Source organism: Lates calcarifer, linkage group LG2 (genome assembly GCF_001640805.2).
Source record: "Lates calcarifer isolate ASB-BC8 linkage group LG2, TLL_Latcal_v3, whole genome shotgun sequence".
Lineage (NCBI taxonomy): Eukaryota > Metazoa > Chordata > Actinopteri > Centropomidae > Lates > Lates calcarifer.
The window spans coordinates 19,392,325-19,418,282 of NC_066834.1; the positions used below are offsets into that span (position 1 = coordinate 19,392,325).

At 41.7% G+C, this 25,958-nt stretch overlaps 1 protein-coding gene across 2 annotated transcripts in view; it reads left to right on the plus strand.

The window, feature by feature from the left end:
- Positions 1 to 25,954, plus strand: part of si:dkey-172h23.2 (uncharacterized protein LOC393772 homolog) — a 39,231-nt gene extending 13,277 nt beyond the window's left edge. For both annotated transcript variants that reach the window (XM_018697394.2, XM_018697395.2), the window contains exons 2-8: positions 4,270 to 4,313; positions 13,574 to 13,727; positions 15,870 to 16,033; positions 16,606 to 16,777; positions 21,987 to 22,170; positions 23,911 to 24,106; positions 24,369 to 25,954. In XM_018697394.2, coding sequence (XP_018552910.1) covers positions 4,281 to 4,313; positions 13,574 to 13,727; positions 15,870 to 16,033; positions 16,606 to 16,777; positions 21,987 to 22,170; positions 23,911 to 24,106; positions 24,369 to 25,928 — 2,463 coding nt within the window. In that variant the 5' untranslated portion in view covers positions 4,270 to 4,280 and the 3' untranslated portion in view covers positions 25,929 to 25,954. The remainder of the gene's footprint in view (positions 1 to 4,269; positions 4,314 to 13,573; positions 13,728 to 15,869; positions 16,034 to 16,605; positions 16,778 to 21,986; positions 22,171 to 23,910; positions 24,107 to 24,368) is intronic.
- The last annotated feature ends 4 nt before the right edge of the window (positions 25,955 to 25,958 follow it).

Genomic DNA, 25,958 nt, shown 5'->3' on the forward strand with positions numbered 1-25,958 from the left:
TAAGCAGTGCTCTCTGATTCATAGTCCATGCCCTCACATTTTTAAACTATGCCCTTAGATCCATGAGCACAAAGGACTTGGTTTGCGAGTAAAAAGCACAGTGAATACAATGTAAAACACACAATGAAAGGGGTAAAATGTCCAGTGCACAACACAGTATAGTTGTAGTTGAGTTCAACCTTTCTTCTCTCTGTGAATTTGCCTTTCAGATTAATAAAATATCTATCTATCTTAATACACTGGAGAGTGCATTCACAGTGTAGTTCTGGCTTTTTCTTCAAGTCATGTAACGAGTAGAAAAGTGATGTTTGAAACTGTCTCAAGAACTGCTCATCTAAAAAACTTCAGTCAACACTGCACTTTTTTGGGTCATCGGCAATACACCCACCAACTTTGAAGCTGATTGGCTGAGTGGTTGTCAATAAAATTGAAATGCAGATAGACAGAGATTCCTCCATTTATAATTAGATGCCAAATAAGTGCCTAAATGTGAAATAAAAGTAAGGTATTTTAAAATAGCATGTGCTGTTAAATGTACCAGCATCCCTTTTACTATACCACCATTGGGCCAACTGACTGTTATGTGTTGAAATCTTTGATTTTACTTAGGTTTTACAGTGTGAAAGAGAGCATTTGAAAAAAACAACAAAATCTTTTTCATGAAGAGAAAAGACTTAAAGCTTTAATGTAGTTATGGGTGCAGGTGCAAACTCTGGTTATGAAAATCATAGCATTCTTAATTGCTGAAGTGCTCTTGAGCTAAGAAAGTGACCATTAGAGTTACTGAGCTCTTGTGTGCAGCTGCCAGGTGTGAATATGTAGATAATGTAAAGCAGTGTTTCGAGATGATTAAAGGCACAGAGCTCAGCAAACCTTCCCTGGATGAATAAATATTATAAACTATGTTCTCAACAGTGAAAATTGTGAACATAGCAATACATCCACTTACTGGGCACCGAACTTCGGTTCTTTTATGGCACCGACTGAAATGCTTCAGTACTACCTGGTATTGAAAGATGTTTTGTTTTTCGGTGCCAAGTTTCGATACCAAGGAGTTAATCATGTGATCAAGATCTGATAATGCTGCAGGTGATTGGCTGCAACATTACATGCAGTAGAGGCATGCAGGGAAAAAAAAGTTAGAGTTACGCTCACAGACGGGGTTCACATGTAAATGTGTTGTGAGTGTGTGTTGAAGTGGTTGAAAAAATGAGACCGAGGTGTCTCCATTTGTGTCTCCATTTTCAAGATTGATGCCAACAGTGTGCGATGCAATATTTGCTAAGGCAACACGACCAATTTGATGAAGCATTTGAACGTGCACGGAATCAATTTACGAGCTGAAAGTTGCTCAGTGTCCAACTGCACGAAGATTTAAAGGTCCTTCGTACGCAGCAGTGAGAATCAGACACTGACTTGTCATTTGTTCTTTTGCACTGAGAATTATTTGTTGTTTATTTTTATGTTAGAAAACTGCTTTGAGTGGAAAAATGCCAAAGCTGAAAAATAAAACTCAAGATTTGTACCATAATATGTAATGTAATTTTCTTTGTTAGAACTGATTTGATGAAATTGCTATCGAGAAAAGTATTGTTCAGGAACTGGTATCAAAGTCAAGGTATTGGTATTGGTGCTGGTATAAAAAAATTTTGAAGGATACCCAGCCTTACTTGCTACCAAATATTTTCTTATTGTGCAGTGAAATAGGTCATCTAGTGGTCAATAAGGTGTCATATAAGTGAAATGTCATAGGTCCAACACCTGCGACAATCAACACTGATTGGTCTGTTCTGTTGAAGCACCCCACCCGATGCATGCTGACATGCTGCAGATAAAGGTCATAAAGAAAGCACCAGCGGATGACAAATGTCCATAATATCAAAATATAAAAGAACCGATGAGCCTGTTGCAGACATTATGTGAGCGTCTTATCAGTCAAAGTCGTGCATGTGGTGAGGAAGCTGGTTGCTGGCCCAGTGCACTTAAGGCAAGAGGATTAGACTCCAGAGTATTATTAGAGCTACTGATTATCCCCTTACCTGATCCGCCTAATTCTAGCTCGAGCCTATTTATTTAGCAGAAAAGTGGAAAAATGTTTGGATTGGGCTGCAGAAAGTGAATTGGCCTCGCTGTGCTTCAGCGCTCTGTCGAGTACAACATTGACTCTTTTGGTGTACTCTGCTGAACTCATTAGGTCCTGGCCTTTTGTCGCCACCTCCTCCGCTGTGGGGTGCATGTGATTAATGCACTGCTGACCACTGAGGCCAGCAGCAAGGACTTGTTTTAGTGCCAGGGAACAGCAAACAAAAGAAAATTGTCTCTCCAAATAACTGAGGAGAATGCAAGCTCTCAAAGCCGACCAGTCCCTTGACTCATTGATGAATGCAAGCAGGCCAATATCTCTTCAAGAAAGTTCAACAAAAAGGTTTCCAATCCATTTGTCTTCAAGTCTATGGCTGTAATACGTTTGTTTGGATGTAATTACACACCCACTTCTTCTGACCTTGTGCCCAGAAAATGGCTTTGAGGCCTGTGTCCCAGACAGGGAGTGGGGAATCAAACGTGAACATGAGCCGGTAAATCCTGCTAACTGATCCTCCTGTCATAAACCCATGTAGAAGAGGCAAAGTAGTGTGTTCTGGTGTTTTACCTCCCTTATTTTTTGCTTGATGAAGAGTTAATGGGTGATCGGAGGAGGCAGGAGCTTTAGAGCTCAAAAAAGTTTGTTATCATTGCTGCGGAATCTTTGCGTAAACAAGCACAGATGGAGAACTGGCAGTTTTGGTTGGATGATGAGAGTGTGTGCTCCCGTGTGTGATTCAGTGTGTGTTTGTTTCGTACTCATGTACTGTGAACCTCCCACAGAGAGTTGGGACTACTGCCAGGGTCAAGCTTAACTGTTACCTTGTCGACAACAATGTTTTGATGCTGCCAGAACTGATATATATGCATTTTATGGGGAAAAAGTTACCCCTTGTTATCAAAAGCAATTCATTTTCAGGGTTAGTAGAGAACTATGGCAGCTCATTTCACTGAAAACTGACATTTTAGAAGTTTGACCTAACTATCTGATCAGAGAGTCGGTACCTGCCTCTGTGTGACCGTGAGGAAGTGGCAGTTGACTGGCATTATCCAAAGCATGGCAATATACTTACAAATAATAGGCAGTAATCTGAGGGTATGGCTTAAAATTACTAGTTATGAAAACTGTCCTCTTAGCTTTAAAGCAATAGTTTGGGAAATGTACTTATTTGTTTTATGGCTGAGAATTTGATTTAAAAAATGTAGCCCCAAAACAAGGTTAGAACTGTTACTTTTGCTTAGCACAGACTGGACACAACAATTACAGTGCTTTAGAGGTGCTGGTGGGTGGACTGGATGTTGTAATATTTGGACAGAGCCAGGCTAGCTGTTTTCCCTTTCATATATGCTAGAGGTGCAGATGTTAAGCTAAGCTCACCGGCTGCAGCCTTATGTTTAAAAAAGAAAAAAAAGGTGGTGCTTGTTTTGCTGCATCTCCACAATGTTGACAAAATGGGAAAGTTCAACAAAAAGCCATCTTGGCATTATTCCAAGGTGGTTAGCCCCAATGCTTACCTTCTAGTCCCATCAGATAAACAGCCTAAATTAGGTTCTTGTGTTGTGTTACACATTTTTAGCAATTTTTAGCAGTTTTGATGTTGTAGTATTCACTCTTCTTTAGTTGCGTTTTGGTCCACCGACATCCAACATAATAATCTGGTTGTTTAACAGCTGAACGCTGCACTGTTTTGCAAGGTAGTTGCTAACTTTGCATATCGTTCAATACAGGCCTGGTAGTACATAGTCCGTTTATTTAAGCATTTTTTATTTGAGCAGCTCAAATTACTCTGTAATGTAAGAGAAAGGAAAAAGAGTCATTAACAGCCCAGCACCAAACTGCAGTCAAAGTTAGTGGCTAGTGATTGAACACAGTGAAGCTTTTATCAGCTACAGAGCCAAAAATTTCTCTCAGGAGTTGGTGGAGAGCAAAACGAGCTAAAACAAGACTCAATATCAGACATTACATTTGTTAGGAGGCTAGAGACATGGCTTCAAATGAATGCAGATGTTGCTCAGTGTCTGCTGCAAAATAGCTAACTGTTTGCTAACATGTTAGCCAGGTTAATGTTGTGTTTACAGCTTGTTGCACTGCACCAAGTGGCTAAATATACACTATCTTGTTTTGTTTGAAGATACAGTATATTAACATGCCACTAAACTATAACTTCTCATGTGCTCTCCTTACAGTGTCCAGGGACATGAAACTCAATCCACAGCAAGCTCCATTGTATGTAAGTATCACCATTCACATCCACACTGTTTCTCCAGTGTACACAGGTCTTTTTTCTCAATGCCCCTACACACAGCAGTCCACCCACACAGGTATTTTCACCTCTTCTTTCAGGACTGTGTGGGTGTGGTGGTGTGTGTTTGTTGCACCTGTTAAGGCGAGACGACTTCCACCTTTATCATTATTATTAGTATGTATAGGTTGGTGACCTCATGTAATTCCTGGAATAGCTCCACCTGATTCAAACCCCAGAGCAGGTCTAATTAAGTGGAATAACTTAAAACAACTGTGTGGGTGTGCAGGGCCAGTTAGTGGAGAATACATCATCAGACTGCATGCAAGTCAACTGGCAATAATGTTTGCTGGCTGGCAAACATGCAGAACAGTTTGCACTCTTCTTACTGTCCCCCAGTATGTATTTTAGTGGTCATGATTTATATGGTATCAATTAAATGAAATAAGAACCACTTGATGGTCTGGTGATTTTACAAAAATAGACCAAGATAATTTATGAAGAAATGACTAACATGAGACAAAAACAAGACTACTGATGTGACAACAGGGGATTTTTAGAGCATTTTTAGTGTGGTGGCTCCATTCGTTCGTATGATTTTTTTTTCTCCCATCAGAGTAAAAAGATGATGTACTGTCTCAGTGGCTTTGTTGTGGCTCAGGTTTAGGTTGAAAACAGCAAATAGCAACCCACAGTCTGATCAGTAGGTACTGATCCACTTAGGGGCCTTGTAACTTAAATAACAAATTGAGGCTTAGTTTACCTGGACATGTGCCATTTGTCCAAATCAATAGGTGAGCAGCTAATTACAGCAAAGAGCTTGGTGCCCTGGTGCAGAGAGGAAGCGTGACCTCTTGATTGCGGGATGTTCTTGTTAACAGTGAGCTGAAATATTTTGATTATGCAGACTCTCTCTCTCTCCTCTCCTCTCTCTCTCCTCCTCTCTCTCTCTCTCTGTGTGTGTGTGTGTGTGTGTGTGGTGTGTGTGTGTGTGTGTGTGTGTGTGTAAGAGAACATGCTGTTCTTCAAAGTTACTTTTGTCTAGGTACAGTGTGTGTTGGATGCTTGACAAAGAAGTAAAAAAAGGCTTCACTATGCAGCAAGAAGGATCTAAGGAAGTTAATTTCCTGAAGAGCTGAGCAACAGGAGAAACTTGAATTTGTTGAGCCTCAACCAAGTTTTTATTTAAATTTTTTAAAATCTGTCTTTGTTGTAACCACTTACCTTGGTCTGGGATGTCTAAACATGGCGAGCATGTTAACTTTAGCCAGGTACTGGGGATCCCTAGACTCTCCCTGGTCTGCTGGGAGATTAAGTTTTTCCAGAGTGACTTGAATCTATTCAGGTTGTCCTCTCAGTCAATTGTGCTTGGAACTCTTTTGGAGGGAGGCACCTGGGTGGTTCAGGTGGAGGAGGTGCAGCTTGTTGCTGAGCTGCTCTCAGATGGCTGAACTACCCACTGTGTCACGCAGAATGTGTCACCCACCCTGCAGAGGTTATCTCAGCAACCTTAAATCTCTACCCTCATTCACTGGCTTGACCTAAAGCTTGTTACCATTTTTTACTTTTCCCCCTAAATTCTTCTCTCTTTTGAACTGGTTTTAAATACAGTTCCAGGTAATGTTTAACTTAGTCTAAAATGTCCTCACTTTGGCACTGTAGAACCTCCATTCACTGATACATATTTACTGAGGTGTGTGTGTGTGTGTGTGTGTGTGTGTGTGTTTGTGTGTGTGTATGTGTATGAGAGAGTTGGGGACACTTCTGAGAGAGTGTCTGAGTGGTCACACTGGTCTCCTATCGCTAGCAGGTAAGGAAGGCACACAGGAAGTGAGATAAGTCAGAGGCATGCGTGTGTTTGTGTGTGTCTCTAAAGGCTAGACTGGCTCACACATTAACCACCCAGACAACCTTATCTAAGATTTACAGTCAAACTCTTCAGTGGATCCAGGCGGGCAGTCAGGCCTCATTAGACATCAGATTTTAGACACTTATCACAACAGCTCACAGTGAGATAGCTCATATGGGTTAAGTAGCCAGCCTGTAATTGTATCTTTTAAGAATACACATTTAGAGACATCCAGAGTGACTGGAGATCACTAACTCTGAAACAGCCCACAGGAAGAAGGCAGATGGTAAAGACCTTCATGTTTTTGCAGAATTACTTTTGCCGAAGAATGGTTTTTAATGAGGAGGTGATCGTAAAGGCTGGTAATTGAGGAAGCTCTAAACACTAAGTTTTATTTCAACAGAGAGAGACTCTGAATGCAAAACACGCTATTTACATTCTTGGCATTTAGTGCATGTTTTCCAGGGCGGCTTACAATTCAGTGAGCTGGTAGGGGTTCAGTAGTAACACATGACTGTGAGCACAGCAGCAGCTGTGATGAAACCTGTGACCTCTCTGCTGTGTGATGCTCTCCAACTCCACTGCTACAGGGATGAAGGATGCTGTAAGTGTCAGCAGCCTTTGTGCATTGTTCTGAAAATTGGAGGATGTGTGTAGTTTATTTAGTTTAATGTGTCTCTGTCTTCTTCAACTTGGCAATGTGCTGGTAAGCTTTCCATAAACTGTTGTCTAGTGGAAACAAAGTCAGCAATGTTGGTGGGTAAAATGCTGCAGTATTGTGCTTCCAAGAAATTCCTTCACTCACTAGTAAAAATCATACACTATGTGTGAATGCCAGCAAGGATGACTCACACTGTCAGGCAAGTGTAGCCATAAACCTTTAACTTTATATTAGGCCCGGCTCTGTGCAGAACATCACCTTTTATGTGTTGTTAATCTTATGTTGTTTTTATTGTTATTACAGCCGTTTCTATGCAACACAATTGAGTAAAAAGCAGTCATTTCCATCACATTGAAGTAACTGATGAGAGAAAAAAATCTTGGGCAAAAATCTTGGGATGTCTTGACAAATAGTTTGGATACTAGAGTGAATCTCCCCCTAGTGCTGCCTACATTAAGAAACCCAGCGAAGGAGATTAATATTTAATTTCAGCTGCAAAATAGGTTCTAAAAAACAGCTGTGGAGAGAATTCATGTCTGAAGGCCTTAAACCAACCACTGCCTTACCTGGGTTATTTAACCCCAGTGCAGTTGCAAGATGTGTGGAGATGGCTACACTCACAAATGCGTATTTAAAAAACTAGGGGGTTGGGTTCATACCCTCAAGCTATTCTTTTGATGTTGCTTAAAAGCTGCCTGTTCCCCGTTGAAGTTCCATGATTAGCAGGTCAATACCTCAGCAGGTCACTTTGTTAAGTACTTATCACCAGCAGAGAGCACAGTCATACGGTTTGGCTGAAAGAAATCTATTCGAGTACATGTCACATAGCTTTAAGCGGCCGCTTTGTCTTTCTGGGTTTAGATGGACACATGAGAGTTGCTTATGATTTTTCTGTTGTGCGTTTGCTCATTGTTATCACCAGATTTATTGTCAGTAGTTGCAGTTTGTGTGTGTGCATGTTTTTGTAAAGGTCGCTGTGTGCAGCTGTGTTTCCTGCTGGCTCCAGCAGATGTTTCACATCTCTGTTTCTCTACCTCCACCCCCATGCCACCACATGTGCCTCCAAAAGAACTGACAATGCTCTGATTCAGTAGATATTCTGTTCTACTCTTTAATCCCTCTTCTGCTGAGGAAGAAGGATGTTTCCATTCATACATCAGATTGATTACAAAGAGCAGTAACTGAGGAGGTAAGAAGTTACTGGAGCAGAATGAAAACATATTATGTAGACATAATTTTATGAATTGTATTATTTATTTAAATAATGTAGAGGCTGCTGTGTTGCTGTCAGAAATCATTTGAGCAGCTATTGTGTCAAAATGCAGTAGGTAGTATTGTGACTGAGGTAATTTGCCACCCGCCTTCAGCGGTAACAACCATTTCTCCTTTTGCTTCTTCTTTGTTCGTAGTGAGGATGTGAAACTTATTTCACACTAATACATTTTCATTTTCATTTTCATTTTCACATGGAGTGCAAACTCACAAATCCACTGAGCTACCGATCCGTTCAGTGGCACCAAACCCTAATTTCCAATCTGGGCTTGGGATAAGAGATGAGTTTTTTAATGGGGAGAATGTCATGCCTGCTGGCTTCCACCCATCTACCACTCATTTACGCCCGTGCCTCTGCTCTGCTTGTTAAGGCTGAGACTCTCTGTGTGTAGCAAAGCCTGCATCCTTCACGCTGCAGTTCAGTGTATTTAGTCCTGGCTCTCAGAAGGTTACTGCAGGCTGTTTCTCTTCCTGTGGCCTCTGGGCTGTGTGGTCGTCTTTGAACACATTTTTCCCCCTCACATTGCTCAGCAGCAGCACTGGCTCGCCAAACAGAGACTTGACAATCCCAAGGCTGCTGCTTAGCCTCCGTGCTGTCAACCTGCTGATCCCCCCCCTGTATGGAACAAGGCCTTGAGGCTACCACTTTATAAGAGGAGGAGGAAGCACCTTTAACCCTGACTGCTAAGCTCTCCTCGACACCAGCCTTCACTGGCTGCCACGTCAGGCTGTTCATGTTGGGACGGGCTGGTGAAAGGATTGCAACACTGGTTAGATTAAGTGGGATGAAATGTCCCATTATCCCTCCTCGGTGTCAACAAGCAGCAGTCCCCCAGTGGAAAACAGCTAATTTTGAACAATATCCCTATTTTTGTTGCTTCTCCTCCTCCTCAGTCTGTCCTCAGATGACACCACATCATACCCCACAATGCTCAGCCACAACACAACCAATTGTCTCCAGGGAAAAAAAAACAGACTGCACATTAAACTGTACACAATTGTATTTTCACTTTGGAATATTAGCAGGCTGGCAAAATGTATGATATTATCTAGTAAGAAAAATATACAGTAGCTGAGAAAAGATGTAAACAAAAATTGACTTTAAGTGGAATTTGGTTCTAGCTCCACCCCCCTCAGTTACTGTTGCTACACCTGGGGAATTATTGTTTCCCGTAGAGCACATATGCCGGTTACAATTTTTTTTTTGTAACAATGTGTTCTTGGCTTCAGACAGTGGTAGACAAAAAGTACCCTTCTTATTTCTACCAAGAGACCATGCATTTTGCCAGCTGAGATAATTATAAAAATAATGATGATAATAGTGATAATGATATGAATAAAAAACTTTATGGCACCATTCATTCAATTATGCAACTATAAGTGCTTTAGAATAAAGAAGATAAAACTAAAGATACAAATAGGCTACAGAGAATGCATAACATGTGATGGAAAATAATAATAATAATACCCACTGAATAATAACAAATGTATTAAAGAATAGAATACATAGAATGCACAAGATCAAGTTAAATGCAACATTTCAAAAACAACTGCAGTAGTGTAGTAGTGCTTAAGTGCAAAGTAAAGTGCAAAAAACTGTTTTAGGCCTTTGGCTGGAAAGTGAAGAGATTAGTTTTAAACTTTCTTTAAAAAGTATTTAGTAAGCTTGCTGCCCTGCTATCTATAGGTAGTTTGCTCCATAGCTTTGAGGTGTAATTGACAAAGCATCTGCATCCCCAATTTTCTTTCAGCTGTTGCAGGGAATCTCCTATTAAGCAGCAGCAGGTGATTGCAGCGTTCTTAAAGGCAAATAGTTGACAAGGCCTGCATTAAGGAGTTTGAACAGAGGGAGGAAGAGCTTAAAATCAGTACTAACAGTTACTGGAGTGCAGAGCAGCTAAAACTGGACTAATGTCCTCCTTTCTTTTGGTTCTGGTTACAGTAGTTTAGTCTGCCTGAAATAAAGGCATGAGTCTGCTTTTCAGCATCTTTTTGATTTATAATAGGTTGTACTTTAGCTCTGTTTCCAAAGTGGAAAAACTGTTTTCATCACCTCGTTAACGTGGGACTTGAAGCTTCGATCTGAATCTAAGATAAAACCAAGACTTGTATCCTCAGACTTAATCCAGGCACTTAATTCCCTGATTTGTTTTAGGGCTGACTAGTAGGATTTCAGTTGCGCCCTCTTTTAACTTAAGAAATTATTGCGCATCCATTTACTAATTGCCAAAAGACAGATAGTAATGAAATTTATAGCTGCAGCGTCATTTAATCCTGCCGAGATGTACATTCGCAGAACTAAGGACTATTGAAACATACACTGTGCTCACTAATGATGTCATCAAGCGGCAGCATGTATAGAGATAATAATAATGGACTAATTCAGCTCCCTTGTGTATCCCAAAAGCAGATGTCATGTTTTTCAGACACATGATCTCCGAGACTGACGTAAAACTTTCTCCTTTTGATGTTCGCTTTGAACCAGTTTAACGCACAATTAGAAAGACAGATCAACTATTCAACACGACTGATAAGGATATCATCATCTGTCGTATGGAGTGCAGCACTTAGGTCTATGAATTGAGACCTTATTTTCATCAGAGTTTAGTCTGAGGTCACTAATTGTTTTGGTGACAGCAGTTCTAACCCTAACCCTGACTGAAATTTCTCGAGGATATTGTTTGAAACTATCTTTTCATGTGTGGAAGGTTGGATATTGACCTGTAGTTTTGAAGGCATTTCGAAGAGATGTATTTATAATTTTCAGCACATGACGCTGTCGAACACATGCCTAGTTTTCCTCCATTTTCTTTCAGCTGCCTGACAGATTGTCTTAATCTCATTAAGACTATTATTGTTTAACCGTGGAGAGATTCTGTCAGTCGACCTCTCTCTAACCTTTAGTGGAGCAGCAGTATTTAATGCAGATGATAAGGTATTGTTGAAAATGTCAACCATGGTCATTTTAAGATTAGGCTGGCTAAAAGAAAAAACAAAAACAAAAAAAAAAACACAGCCAGTGATCAGAAATAGGTAATTTGAATACTGAAACATTATCAATGTTTAACCCTGTTGTTGTTGCTAAGTCTAGAATGTTACTGTGCTGGTGAGTGGCTTCCTTTACATGTTGGATGAGTTCAAAACTAAATTTATAAGCTCCATAGGTTTTGAGCCATTTTTTTTTTTAGATATGAATATTCAGGTCTCCAGTCAGGATTAATCTGTCATATCTAGTGATACCAAGTCAGATCAGCTCTGAGAACTCCCATAGAAATGATGATGATTATCTTGATGGGTGATATAACGTAATGATAAGCACTGACAACTATGCTAAGGGCTCGAGCCAAGCTATTTAAATTATGTAAATTCACCCAGTGAGTGTGTAGAGAAACTTTCCTCTTACTTTCCTCCTATCTTATTTTGTCTGACTGACGGATAAGAATTATAGTTTAGAAGACAAGTCTTTATCAGTGTTTCCGCATCAGTAGTGCTGTTTAGTCAGGTCTCAAGTGAAACCACACAGCGCTAATTCTTTTCATTTAGAAGATCATTGACCAATAACAACTGTAGCTAGATTTTGTCATTTGTAAGTACAAATAAGGTATTGTTACCTCTGAATTTGTTGAAAACATTGTTTCCCACTGACTTTCATTGTTCCCAACAGACTTGATTTACAATGAGAATCCTATAAAAGGGATCAAATATGTATTTGATAGCTGCATGAATTATTTTGCTAAAAGCCTGCAGTTGTTTTCAGCAAAAACTGTGAGCATCTGCATCAGGCGATGATTCATGTAGCTTGACAACATGACAGGAAATGAAGAAACATTAGAGCTATTTAGACTAACCAGTGTCTAACATGTTTGACTGGGGTTTCTGGAGTGTAAGAGCAGGACAGAGTTGCTAACTTTCAGGTAAACTCTCATAGCATCCAAAACCAGCTTCCACACAGTGGGGAGATACTAAACAGTCTATGTGTTAGTCCTAAATAGTTTATTATTGAATATAATCTGCAATCCTACAAACTAATGTAGTTTGTTAATGACAGTGCTAAATCTTGGCCTCAGAAGCAATGCTCTGTCACTGCTGTAGTTTGTAAGCTAGCAAATAAACCACTTATGCTTATATTTGCGCCTTACGTTAAAGCAGACATTCTCACTCAAGCCCCCTGCACACTGAAGGTTGCTTCTTTTGCTCTTTTGCACCAAGCTAGAACATATGGTTGTGGGCAGTGAATTAGTTCAACCAGTAACCACTGTTTAGATGCCATAACTGCTGCAGTAGACTTCAGGTGAAAAAAAAAATCCAAGTGCAAAGTAGGGCACTGAAAAAGAGTATTAACCTTGATAAATGTTCTATGGAAACATGAGGGTTAAAAAATGTTGTATTGGTTAATAAAAAGCACCAAAAGAGAAGTGCTGCTGTTAATCATCCTGTTTTATCCTCCTCCTCCTCCTCTGTGGTCTGAAACTGACTGAGCTCTCTCACTGAATCTTCAGAAAGTCAAGCTGTTCCACCATGTTTCATCACTGTCTGGTGCCTCCCTGTTTGTTTGTTAATGATGTGATGTGCAGCATTTTAACATCAATAAATCATTAACATATTAACTTTGAGGCATTAGTGTAATTGCTGTAAACAAGTGTGGTGGTGTGAAGACTGGCAGCTTCCACACAGCGTTTTACCCTGTGGCCTTGTTAAGATCTGGTACACAGATATTGAGTTTATAACTAGATACAGTCATGAAGGATTGCAGTTCACACTTAGCATCAGAGTCAGACTTGAATGCATCTTAAGTGACCGACTGCGATTGGATTTCACTCTCCTGATCACACTTGATTTTATCAGAGTCTAAACAGATAAACCTGCACAACTGTGCTGCTGGAGAAGAAGATTGAGTTAAATTAGGCGTGGCAGATGTTCAGATGTTCAGGCTTTGTCACGCTATACACACACTATCTAGTCTAACTAGTCTTTAGTGATGACAGGGATGCAGTTCGTAACCTTGAGCATTTTCGTTCCTGTAGTGCTGCATACTTCTCTTACAGCCTCCTAATGTGGCTTGATAAATCACATCCAAATGCATTCTTAGTTCATTTGCACAGTTATTTAGAGCTGTCTGCTTCTTATTGGATCAGCCAGGTTGCAGTGAGTGTGAGCAGGGTGTGTGTTCCTCGTCATTAAGGCTTCAGATTAAATAAATGTGCTTGGGTTACGGAACCAGTCCAGTTTTTCTTACAACTTATTCCAGTTACACTATTCTAACTGCCAATGTTCAACATTAGATTAGCTTGCCTGGTTAAAAACTACAACATACAAGTCAGATTTACTGACCAGTAAATAACCAGTAATGTCCTCCACATTAATATGAAGAAATAATAATATATGCACATTTATTTTGATATCTCTCTGAATATGTGTTGTTGTTTTTTTTCTTATCTCCTCTTGTTTCTCTGCCTGTCTCTGCAGGGACAGTGTGTTATCACAGTGCAGCTCGCTGATGAAGAGCTGGCTGCGGATGAGGAGGGCGTGGACTACTTCCTGCTGTTTGCTGGCAGTACACAAAGGCACCTGACCAGCACCCTAAGGAGCAGTCATGACACCTTGCAGGCAGTGTGTCCTGGTAAGCCACCCTCCACCCACAATGCCTTGCGGCTTCCCTGTCACGTCTAATGGACCTGTGGGAAGGCGGCTCCACCTACAGCATTTAATACATGCTAAATCTATCTTTAATTCTGCCCTCATGTTTGTCTGTGTTAAGTGATAGGACAGTCCTTGTTACAGGTACATTTTATTTACATAGATTAGTCTGGGGAAATAAAGTTATGAAAATGAGGTTCTCCAAATGCAGCCTCATTGCAAACTTACTTAGATCAACAACACTCAAGACAGAGTCAAAATTCTATCTTCAATATTTATCAATAAGTGAAAACAAAGAAATAGAAGATCTCCTGTATTGGTCAGTCCTCTGTAGCCATCATGTGCTATAACCCAGAATAAACATTAAGAGGTGCCAAAGCACCAAAGGCTGTTTAAAAGAATAATTGAATTTAAGAAGGGGATAGTGTTATTCTGCCCTCACATCACACGGAAAGCATGGGGGAAGTCAAGAGTTATTATAGCCGAGGAAGAAAGTCGAAGTAATAAATGATTAATCATCTACCACCACTGTCCTCGTTTTTAAAACTAATGTTGTGTTTTGGAGAGAGAGAAATCACCTCCCTTTAGGTTTTATAGAGCCTGGCTCATTCATCACTCCTTGTGGAACACATCCCACTTCTTCTGCATGCAGAATTGAACGGGTTTAGCCAGTGTTGTTACTCTGAGACGCTTCCTCTGAAGGTGAATGAGCAACAACAGGCAGCACGCAGGTCAAGGGTCAAAGGTCACTGTGCGCGGAAAACAGGTGGTAAACCTGTGACCCCGTAATCAACATGAATCTTAGCCAAATGTTGGGAAGGACGTAAAATATGAGCGAAAGGGACAAATTAAAAAGACACTGATGAACTCACTGTTTTCCTCAAGTGTGTTTGTCTGCTTCTAGACAGGAAAAAAGAAGGCAGAACACGATAAACTGTGTTATCTTGTTAAGAGCTCGACTGAATTACAGCCGTCTGAAGCAGGGGGGTGGCAGGAGGTGTTACTCTACTAACAGATTAGCTCCGCTTCACTGCCTCCTCCATCAGGACGCGCCGAGCTCCAAAGGACAGGTCCTGTGACCGAGCAGGAGGTCGCTGGATAGAATTCCCAGGTGGCATGGGAAAATCACTGCAGATACCCCGAGTTAGTGCTTAAGCTTAGATTGGGGTGCCCTTGCGCAAGGCAATTGAACCAAATATTGGTCCTATGTTTGTAGAGGCATTAACACACAGTAAATGATGGAGGGAGTGAGAAATAAATGGGTCTGATACGGCGGGAATCTCGTTCTACACACAGAGGGCGCTAAAGAAGTTCAGCTCTAGCTGATTTCTTTTTATAGAGTCGAACAGGAGGCCTGCGTCCAACAGAGTTTGACTTGGCATTTGGGAAAGAGGCAGATTAATGCAGAAGGCCCTGCAAATGAGGAACAGGGAGTCTGTCAGCACTGCATACATTTGCAGTTCAGCCATGCAGAGCCTTTATTCCCTGTTAGCTGTGTTTTGACGTCGGCCATGCATGTGGACTACTGTCCTCATTGTTCATTCTTTTTGTTGTGACAACTCAAAACACATTTGCATAAACTTTCATTTAACTGATAACATGTTATGTTGTGAACTTGTTGGTAAGTCAGGTTTGAATTGTATCTGCTGAATGGGTATTAGCGGGATGAATTAAAACACATTTGGTTAAGTAAAATAATATTTTGATTTACTTGGATTAATTAGACAAGATTTAAATCAGCAGTGCAAGTCTAGATTGTGTGGCTGTGCACAAATGTGTGATGTCAAGTGAAAAATATGTTGTTGTCTTTCTGGGGTTTAACTTATGTTTTTGTATCGAGACTGTGTGTGATCATTTCATCACCTCACCCCTGGATAAACCTGGCTAAAAGCACAGAAGTTATGTAAACAAAAGAAGATCTCAGACAGCTGACAGCTCAGAGATGCATTTCTTCAGCCAGTCTTGTTGAGGTGCTTGATGCAGAGTGTGGACATACACACAGACAGACTGATAATGTGGACTGTAACCTGATTTATTTGCTGTTTTATCCAGTGTCCTCCTCACTCCTTTCTCCTGTCATCCCTCCCTTTCTTCCTGTCTCCTTCCTCCTTGTATTGTCTTGTAGCTCATGACTGCTGCGAGGCGGTGCTGGTCACCTTGTGTTCTGTCAGCCAAGGTGTCCCCGATGCCCCTGTGGACCCAAAGACCCGCTTGGGTTGCGTGGCTCTGCTGGCCGAGCATCGATTCAACTTTGTCCAGGATTTGGCTTTTGACATGGCCCAGTTCCTGGTGAGCAACAAGACAAGTCATTTCCATTCCTAAATCTGCTGTAAAATAACCACAAAAACTGAGGCTTGTCACAGAGCAGGAGAAAAAAAGTGGTTACCAATGGTTACAAGTGATACAGCAATGTGGGCAGAGTGACAGTAAAACAAAAGATTCTGATGTTAGCGTTTCTTCCCTGGCAAGGCCTGATGTCTCACAGTCCTCGGTATTCAATTAATGAATTCTTTTCAGCACAAGATATCATCCCATGGAAATTTAATATTGAGTTTGTTTTGCCAGGGAGGAGGACAAGATGAAATGTGTCTTGAGCACTCAAATCTAAAGCTTCTAATGGAACATTTTTCACTTCTATAATCTGAATATGATTTGTTTTTGTCAACACAGCACAGTTCCAAATTGAGCTTAGCACTGATAGACTCATGTGGCTGCGTGTCCTCCTACATTTACATCTTACATTTTAGGCATTCAGTTAATGCTCTTATGCTGAGCGTCTTAAAATGAGTGCTTCCACTAGACTAAGCTTCAGCTCCTCCTCTGTAAAACTTGACTCATCTCAGTAATCACCCTCCACACAGGTGAGCACGGCAGGCCGGGCCGACGGCCTCGATGGGGCACTGCTGCTGGATGAGTGTCAGATTCCCCTGCAGGAGTGTGAACGTCTGGACGAGAGCCTGGCCCTGGCCCTCCACCACCTCGTACTGCCTCCAGGATGGAGCCTACTGGGAAACAAACAAACCAACAGCACTGGTGAGACTGGTGGTGGTGGTGGTGGGCTTACTGACTGTAACATGTAATTTGAAAAATGTCCAAGAGTCAGACAGTATGTCTCTACACTGATGGAGAAACACACTGACAAATTACAAATGTACAGCACATAATGACACACATAGCACCTCTGTTTGTGTGTTTGTCTATGTGCCACATACCTTTCGCAGTGCTGACCAGATATCAATGAAACTAGAAGGACTGATCACTCTCTGCGTTATGTTGTGGCATTTCCAGAGCAGTGCTGCAATTACTGGTCAAAGCAGTGGGACATTGTTAGTGATTGGTTCAGGGGAGTGCTTGTTGGCACACAACGTGCAGTCTACTGTTTCCACATTCTGTGTGTGTATGTGCGTGCTTTGCAGCGTGTGTGTCCAACTCCTAATTAGTGGACGTGACTCCCGTTTAACTTCTACCGTTATAGATGACTCCGGCAGCTGATTTATTTGTCGCACTCTTGAGCACCGCCACCATCGCCATTACGGTGACAAAGTGGAACTGAATACACTCCACAGTGTGGTCGTAAAGGTGCCGTAAACAGCATACAGTAGCTGCTGTAGGCTAGGCTGTATCTGACATACATCACCTCAGAAATGTGACTAGACTAGTCAAGGCTGCATCTGCGATGGAGATCACCACATGAATACCACATGAGCTGCGACTGCTTTGGCTGATTGTGTTTTCTCTTGCAAGTTTCTGATGGCAGTGAAGACTATCTTCTCTTTCTCAATAACACACATGTCCAACAAACATATACCAACATATACCACCAATAACAGCCATCTTCACTGTATCCCACTTGAATGAAATTTTCAACACTGTGATAGCACAGTGGTAGCCTCCCATTCAGTTACGAGACAATGTGATATATAAGTTACCTGCATGTAACTCCAATTACATGAGTACATGTGCAGCCCACAGTTGCTCTGTACCACAAGGTAAATGAAGAACATAGTATAAGGAATATAGTTTAAGCACAATATGGCCTGATCACGTACGACACATCCATCTATCAACACCGCTGCAGATTTATTTTTCTGCACTGGTGAAGTCCATTGCAGAACTATAAATCAAAACCTGCGCTGAAGGTATCAATAGCAGGACTGCTGTTAACCTCTGGTCCTAGGGATAAACCCAGTTTTAGTTGGAGCAGGAGCCAAGAACCTGAAATGTACTTTTCAGGTGTTTGAGAAATCGAACAAAATAATAGCATTTGTGACACTGTAACCAGAACATAATGGCAGTTTGATTTGAATAAATGACTGAATGATAAACGTACTTGTTATTCCCTGTTAAGCACTGCTTGACTCTCAGTAGAAGTAATGGAGGCCATACACATCCCCCTGCAATTACAAATAAAGGGCTGATGAGGTCAGTGCAGTTGGTAGCTCATATTGTATTTACAGGAGGATGTGAACATGAAAGCATGTTTATGTTTATGGGCTTTTATCTGACCCTGGCATTAGTATGAACACGGCTGAGTATCCCTGTGCTGCGGCCCAGCCAGATAGCAGTTAGAGGGTTGAGAGAAATGGCTGTCAGTCCAAACAAACATATATTTTTATTAAAATTAAAGTGCCAATTTTCTCCAGCCATTGACTCCGATGACTTTAATCAGTTAAAAGAAGCCAAATGAGCTGATGTGGATGATAAACTGCGAGGTAATTGCTCGCCGTGAAGCAGCGTAAACAAGACTTTTGGGAGTAGTTAGAGCACTGGCGCTGCCTCTGGCTATTGTTAAGATAATGGCTTATGGTTTAACTTGGACTTGGATATTAGACCAAACCAAAAGAACCAGCAGGATTTTAGACAAAAAATGAGCTGAGAACATTCAGTCAGTGTCTAGTGGAGATGGAAAATCTACACACTCCTTAAAATGTTTTATTCATTATTGGTTTGGAGCCTGGAAAGAAAAACTCATCAAATCAAATTTTCAGTAATGAACTCCCTCCTGATTAGATAAGATGCACTTGTTACTGAAAAGTGTTGCGGCTTTTTAGAGATGGACACACACACACATACACATTCACAGGGTCCTTTGCATTGAAGTCTGCTGTCATGTTGTTGATGTGGAAGGCGGCTTCCAGCTGCGGTGAGTGATGTGTGCTCTAATAGGCTCTGCTTCACAATATGTCAGTGCTTCAATACAAGATGCTCAGCTGCAGTGAACTGTGGGGAGGAAGAGGAGTGCAACTCTGCTCTCCATTTATCAGATCTGTCAGATGATGGATAGCAGCAGACTATAGGTGGAGGTGACGGTGGTTTATCTCAGTCATCCTTCACGCTGCGGGCACGCAGCAGTCACTGTTCTCACCATAGCCAGCCATTTATTGGCCTCCAGGAAATTCATAACTCCTAGGAGAATTGTCCATAACACTGAAAATGGTGAACAACACCCACCTAATTCACCAGGCTTGAACAGTTAGCAACAGTCAATGTCAAATTATCTGTAGCCTGTAGTTTGTCAATCAATACCAATGTGATGGTTTGTGAAATGAACTCCAGTGTCCACAAGCCTTTTCTATCCTGCTGGAACAGTCATTAGGTATATCCATCGTCCATTTCAGTCGCTGAAATCTATTAACTGTTCCAGTCAGTCATCAACAAGACAAGAGTTTGCAGTTATGCTAGCAGCTCTGTGAGCAGCTCTGCACTAAAAGTTAACATTAGTATGCTAACATGCTTGTGTGTAGTAGGTATATCTTAGTTTAGCATATTATCATGCTAATGCACAGGACAAGTTAAAACTTTGATGACGATGCTGAAATTATTATTATATAATTATATAAAGTTCATCCATGAAGGATTATGTATGAATTTACCAAATGTCAAGTCGATCCAGTAGTTATTTCAGTCTGGACCAAAGTGGTGAAGCAGATGACTGACATTGGTAACTTTAGAGTCATGCCACTAGCATAACAAAAAAAAAAAAAAAAAAAAAATCCAGGCATTTTCTCTTCTCAAAATGAGGAATCTACTGCTTTCCTCTCTATATATATTTGGAGTTGGGACTGTTGTCACTTTGAGCTCAGGAAATGTTTCTTTTTTCTGTTTTTTTTTCACCAAATGATTAAATTTGTCATGTAAATATAGATAAGTATTTGTTTTGTTGTTTGTTTGAGTTGGACTAGAGTTGATTTCAGTTGAGTAATTTGACAGGAGGTAAGAAAAACATTTGACCATTTTGTGGCTAGGGAATCTAATTAACAGCCAGCTTTCTTAGGGTCTCTGGAGTAATGAAACTGGTGACTCATTGTGACTCAACATACTGTTAAGTTGCTTCATGCTGGTGATTCCTGTACTGCAGCAAATAGCTCTAACTGCATGTATTTCCCTTCTGAGCCTCCCTGACGCTATAACACAAAATTGTCATAGCTGTCATGGCAGCCAGTTTTACAGAGCCACCATCAAACCCAGCAGAAAAGCATTTCCTGCTGCTGTTTGGCACCTCACATTCCAGTCCAGCATAGCTCAGCCAAGTGGAGCATTAAATTTGACCAATTAGCTGGGTTCATCAGGGCAGGCTGGTTCAGACTGGCCCGTGGTAAATGGAGTGAAACCTCTCATCAGCAGACACAACCAGCATTGTAAATGTTGCCTAATGATTATCCTGGTGCTGATAACAGACAGTAAAGTGTTTTCTGACCCTTTTTTGTTTAGTTTTTGAGTGTTATAACTGATCATATCATGTTGTTGAAATCTGCACAAGGCAGCGTTAAAAAGTCCTAGAGGAAATCACACAGTTGCAAGATAGAGCTTCCTGTCTAAGTGGAAAACTGTGAATTTTCCCTGTTTGCTGAAATAAATATCTGTTTTTCTGTACAGACACTGGAGGAAGAAAGTCCTCTGCTCTCAGGAAGTGACAAATGAAAGCTAAAGAGTAAAACACAGTCTTTTTAATAAACAACTGTGAGGAGACACTCTGTCCTGAGAAATCTGGACTCAGCAACAGTATTGTAGATCTTTTATCTTTCTCAGTCCTGTAGTCGCTGTCGTTATAAATAACCACAGACCAGCTGGTTTGGTAAACATGAGCATTTTATGTGCAGTGTACTGACTCTGCCTTTCAAGACCTCTGGGTATTAAAGTTGATTTTACAAATGCCACTCCATTGTGCATCCCCTAACATGTACAGTTGTCTTGAGTCTTAACTTATTAAGGTTTTTATTGCTCTCTGATGATCTGTATTTTCTGCTTTTCATTCTGAAATAAACATTTATTGAACTTCACTTTCCTACTCTTTTAAACAAGGTTATCTCAAAATGCCCTTTTAAATTGATGATAAATTTGCTAGTTGTCGGGCAGTAGAAGATATTAATAATAACAGAAGTGATTGGGTAACTCACAGAAACAAAACACAGATTCAGCCTGAGATGAGAAGATTTCTGGAATAACAACAACAGCCATTCAGTCTGGCTTTAATGCTAAAGAGAGCTCTGCTGGCAACTTGTTGCTTTGGCAGAAAGATGGAAACCTGTGTGTGTGTGTCTCTGTGTCTCTCCATGAATCTCCATTACTGTCTTTGTGGAGGTGTAAAGGGAGGTTTTCAGTGTTTGATGGTGTTATTAGGTGTTCGACTGATATATGGGGCCAATAATGGACTTTAATTAAAAATGGGAGTCTAGTGCACTTAGTGTGGCTCACCTCTGGTAAAATGAAATGGTGTAGTTTGATTTTGTCCCATGCATCATTATTGTTGCTGCTGCTATGATTTGTTTGTGTTATTATCACATATTAGATGCTGCTTTTGGAAGCTTTTCCACACTGGCTGGAACTGTGGAACACAAAATTGTGACATTTTCTGTAATTTTGTGCACACATGCACACAAATCCCCCCTGCCAGTTTAAAAATACTGTCAATTGGCATGTTGGCTTTAATCCAAAAATTACAGCACTGGCCAGCAAATACATGCACTGTTCCATTGTTAAAGATGAACAGACAGAGACAAGCTGTGGTTTTATCAGTCTGTAAAGGTTTGTTGTTTACCGGGTCACTGTGGATCCTGTACTGGTTTAATTAGGCAGCACTGTGGTGTTGCCAAGCTGCCTCAAGTGATGGTATGTCAGCTGCTACACCACAAACTGTCTGCCTGGACTGCTGCTCTCCTCTTGTCTTTCTCAGCTTCCTTCTTTGTTGTAAACTTTATTCTTTCTATATTACTACATTTATCATCCTATGTCTCTTCCTCAGACCTGAATCCTCAGGAGACTCTGCTGCATTTCTCAGCTCGTCGAGGTCTATTTCGGGTTGCGCACTTCTTGCTGCGGCAGTCTGGAGCTAGAGAAGCCCTGCAATTGGCCAACAGACAAGGCCACACCCCGTCCGCCATCGCAGCCTTACGAGGACACGGACGTCTCTACGAGCTCCTCACAAAGTAAGCGCCAAACTGATTTCATTAGAGCATTACATACATACATTATACATTACATACATTAAGGGCTGTTGTATATCAGTAACACTGTATAACATTAAAACTTGGCACTGCGGTTCTTATCAGTTTAATATTGCTTCTAAAACAGTAAAACAATAAAAATATATAAAAGCAATATGCAAGTAGTATATAACATGTAAATGATACAATGAAATGTCTTTAAATTGGAAAAAGATGATAACCATTGTCTGTTAGGACAGGGTTTATTACATAGCTCAAGTTTCAGGTGAAAACACTGTCCACAAAAACTCCCTGTCTGTCCAAACTGTCTACACATGGTGTGACAGTGATACGACCTCAGTGAACATTGCCCTCTTCTCTATATAAACAGTCTGATGTCAATATATCAGAGGGCAGATGGCGTGGTTCCTCCAGACCCTTTCAGGCAAAACATTGTTTGTCTGTTGTCTTCATGGAACAATGGAAGTATCCAAAGAACATCACCACGAAGCCGCACTGCAGCCTAGCTTAGCACTTTGAGCTGTAGTCGGATTGTTGAGGGCAAATTGAAAAGTTGTGGGCTGACAGTATTGTTCCAAGGGAATCCAGAGGGATGGGAAACTATTCCGCAACACAAAAGCCTTAGTTACGACTTCTGTCTCTACTGACCTGTTGTAGTACCTCTCCACTACATCTCACTATGTGTGACTGTAATCCAAACATGCAGCAGTGTATTCTCTGTAGAGTTTAATGGCAAGGGGATGTATGTGTTTTGTTTGCAGTTGTCAGGTATTATCCCTAATAATGCTTTCTCTCTGAGTGACTAGTGAGGTCAAATTCTTCTCATCCTTTTATAGTGAAACATTAAACTAGAGGGAAAAAAGCAGCTTTTTGGTAAATGAACTGAGACACGGCTTAAAGTGGAAATGGACCCCTTTTATGTCTTTTAAGCACTCCATTTATCTGCTGCAGAATAGTTTTCACTTAACTCAAAATGAAGACGCCACAAGCTGAAAGACAACTACCACTTAGTGAGCTCGCTCATTGCCAAGCGTGCACTGGGGTTGCTTTACAACTTACAGCTTTCTCTTTATGTGTTGGTAATTACATTTCCCTCATGAAAAGTGAAATCACTTGCTGCCTGGCTGGTGACCTCAGCTGCCGGGCCTCGCAGCTAAAGCAAATCCACCCAGCATTACGCAAACATATCTGCCTGACTGGGAGGTGTCTCTCCTTTACAGCGCTATCTGTATGAACAAAAACACTGCACATACTTTTACCTTCAACACTTAGTGCTAATGCAGCAGGGAGAGTGATGTTTTCTCGGAAAGCTTATCAACTAGGAGTGGTCTTTATGTAGGCAGTCACGGTGTGTATTTTAACACTGGGAAGGGAAGTAACTTTTTTTTAAAATTTTTTTGACTGGCTACAGCGTCTGGAACTTTTTAACATTTACTAGCTACTTTATTACCTGACAGCATCTCTTTAGGGTTGGTTGATTACCTGCTAAAAGGCTAGAATAGATTAAAATAACAACCACATCATTTGACTGCTGGCCTTTCCCACTCTGGAAATTAAAAAAAAAAAAGAAACACAGCCAGCACGTGGATTTTCGAAGAAAAAGTGTGAGTGTGGATCCACTGACATCACTGTTAAAACCTTCTCTCAAAAGCAGTTCTGCGTTGTGTTAGCCAATCACGCTATAGACCACTCGGAATGATCTAAGTGTTTATTTCACGACAGGGCTGACACAGACACAGAGGCGGAAAAAGGGATTGAGGATGTCCACCTGGTCTCTACAGACGCCCGGGTGATTTGCCACCTCCCCAGGCTGAACACACACACTCTGACGCTGAGAGTCCGCCCTGGTTGTGAACCTCAGACCCTACAGAGTAGTGTGGAGCAGCTGTTACACTTGATATGCCATCTCCATGCCAAGGTGAGTCACACAACCCTGCCCCTTTAGCACGCTATCTCTACTCACATGGCTTCATCCAGGAGCTCGGCTTCCACTGAACATTGTTGGATTGTTTGTCTTTTCACTGCCCTCATTTTTTTAACCTTCAAACTTAGTTTGTATAACTGGTGGAACACCTTATGCAAGCACAGAGTGTGTGATTGATAAGAAATGGAGAGCAGCTCTATTGGTTTCTCTGAGGGAAAAGCTAACGTTTATCCCACTCCTTTTCTGTATTCTGCAGGGAGTTTCTGTACTGGAGCTGCGGTTTGATTCTCTGCACACAGCTGCTGAATGTTGTGATGGTATTGAGGCAGAGATAACCTGCGTGGAGCAACTACAGCGCTGTGCAGCAGCTACAGAGTGCTTGGATACAACAACTGAAAGCAGCTGGGAAGAAAACTGCCCAGCGGAAAGCAACAGAACTGATTGTGGACATGGTGAGACTGGGAATGCAGAGAAAGACTGGAGTTTGTCTGTGAGTACTCCAGCATCAGAAGTACGCCCCCAGGAGTATGGCCTCGGCCCCCCAGAGGACCGGGTGTGTCTCAGTTCAAACACTGGGAGAGATTACGGCCACACGGAGGAGGAGGAGGAGGAGGAGGGAAGGGAACAGCCTGTAGCTTCGACCCAGAGTTTGAGTTTGTGTAATTGGAGTGAAGGAGCACAAAGTGCGGCAGAGGGGGCAAACCTCACTGTGGGAATCCTACCACCAGCAAGCTGTGGTAAACAGGCAGAGGAAACTGATAGAGGAGAGGCTGTGATCCAGGAAGGACAGGAGGCCACAAAGGGAGAGGACAGATCTGAGCAGGAAGAAGAGAACAGCACAGCCAGGAGAAGGGAGGAGGAGACCAGCTCAGAGGCAACAGTTCTAATAACACCCAGTGGAGACACGAAAGCTTTAGTCATGGGCCAGTCCCCGTCGTCAGAGGGCTCAGAGGTTTCAGACAACTCTGATTCTGAATTGAAGGACTGCTCTCAGGAAGGGGAGACTATCAGAAAAGAAGAGATGAAACTTAGCGAGGAGCTCTGTGACGGACTTTCTTTACACGAGGAGAAAGCAGAGCATGAGGGGTTAACAGACCCTGTATCAACCCCAAGGGACCTCCCCAACCCATCGCTGATAGACTGCGGTGATGTAATCGAAGAGCCCGAATCTGCTTTTTCACGTCTCCTGATAGAGGGCCTCCACGAGGGGGAACCTCCACCAGACATAAACAACCTGGAACAAAACCAGGAAACAGCTGGTAGGGATTACGCCACAGAGCAGCAGTGGGGCTTGGCTCCAGAAACTGGTTGTCATTCTGGGAATTGTACTGAAACAGTGAGTGGTAAGGAGCTAGATGGTGAAGGCATAGCTGAACCTTCTGAATGCAGTATAGGAAGCACCACTTTGCCAATGGATGAAACTGACAATACAGCTGATTGCTGGACTGCTAGTAAGCCCATTGAAGCTACACGGATTGATAAAGTCGACTGTGAGGAATCACCAGAAATTATGCCCAGCTCTGATGAGAAACACCCTGATCTAGATTCATGTGTGGCCCATGGCCTCTCCAGTGACGATGATGGCAGCTTCCGATCAGTTGGAAGCTCCACAACAGAAATATTCCACCCCACTCAAGATGATGCCACTATGGAGGAGCAGGAATTGATCCAAACCAAGGTAGCAGAACTGATGGAAGAACCAAATGATATGAGACCCAGTGAAAGTGATGAACATTCATCCTTCGTGGATGCAGGGCTCCCCTTGGAGCCGGGACACTGTCAGTGCACTTACAGTGACGGACCAAACTGGCACTGAGCCCGAATCACAACTGCCACCCAGCCTTCA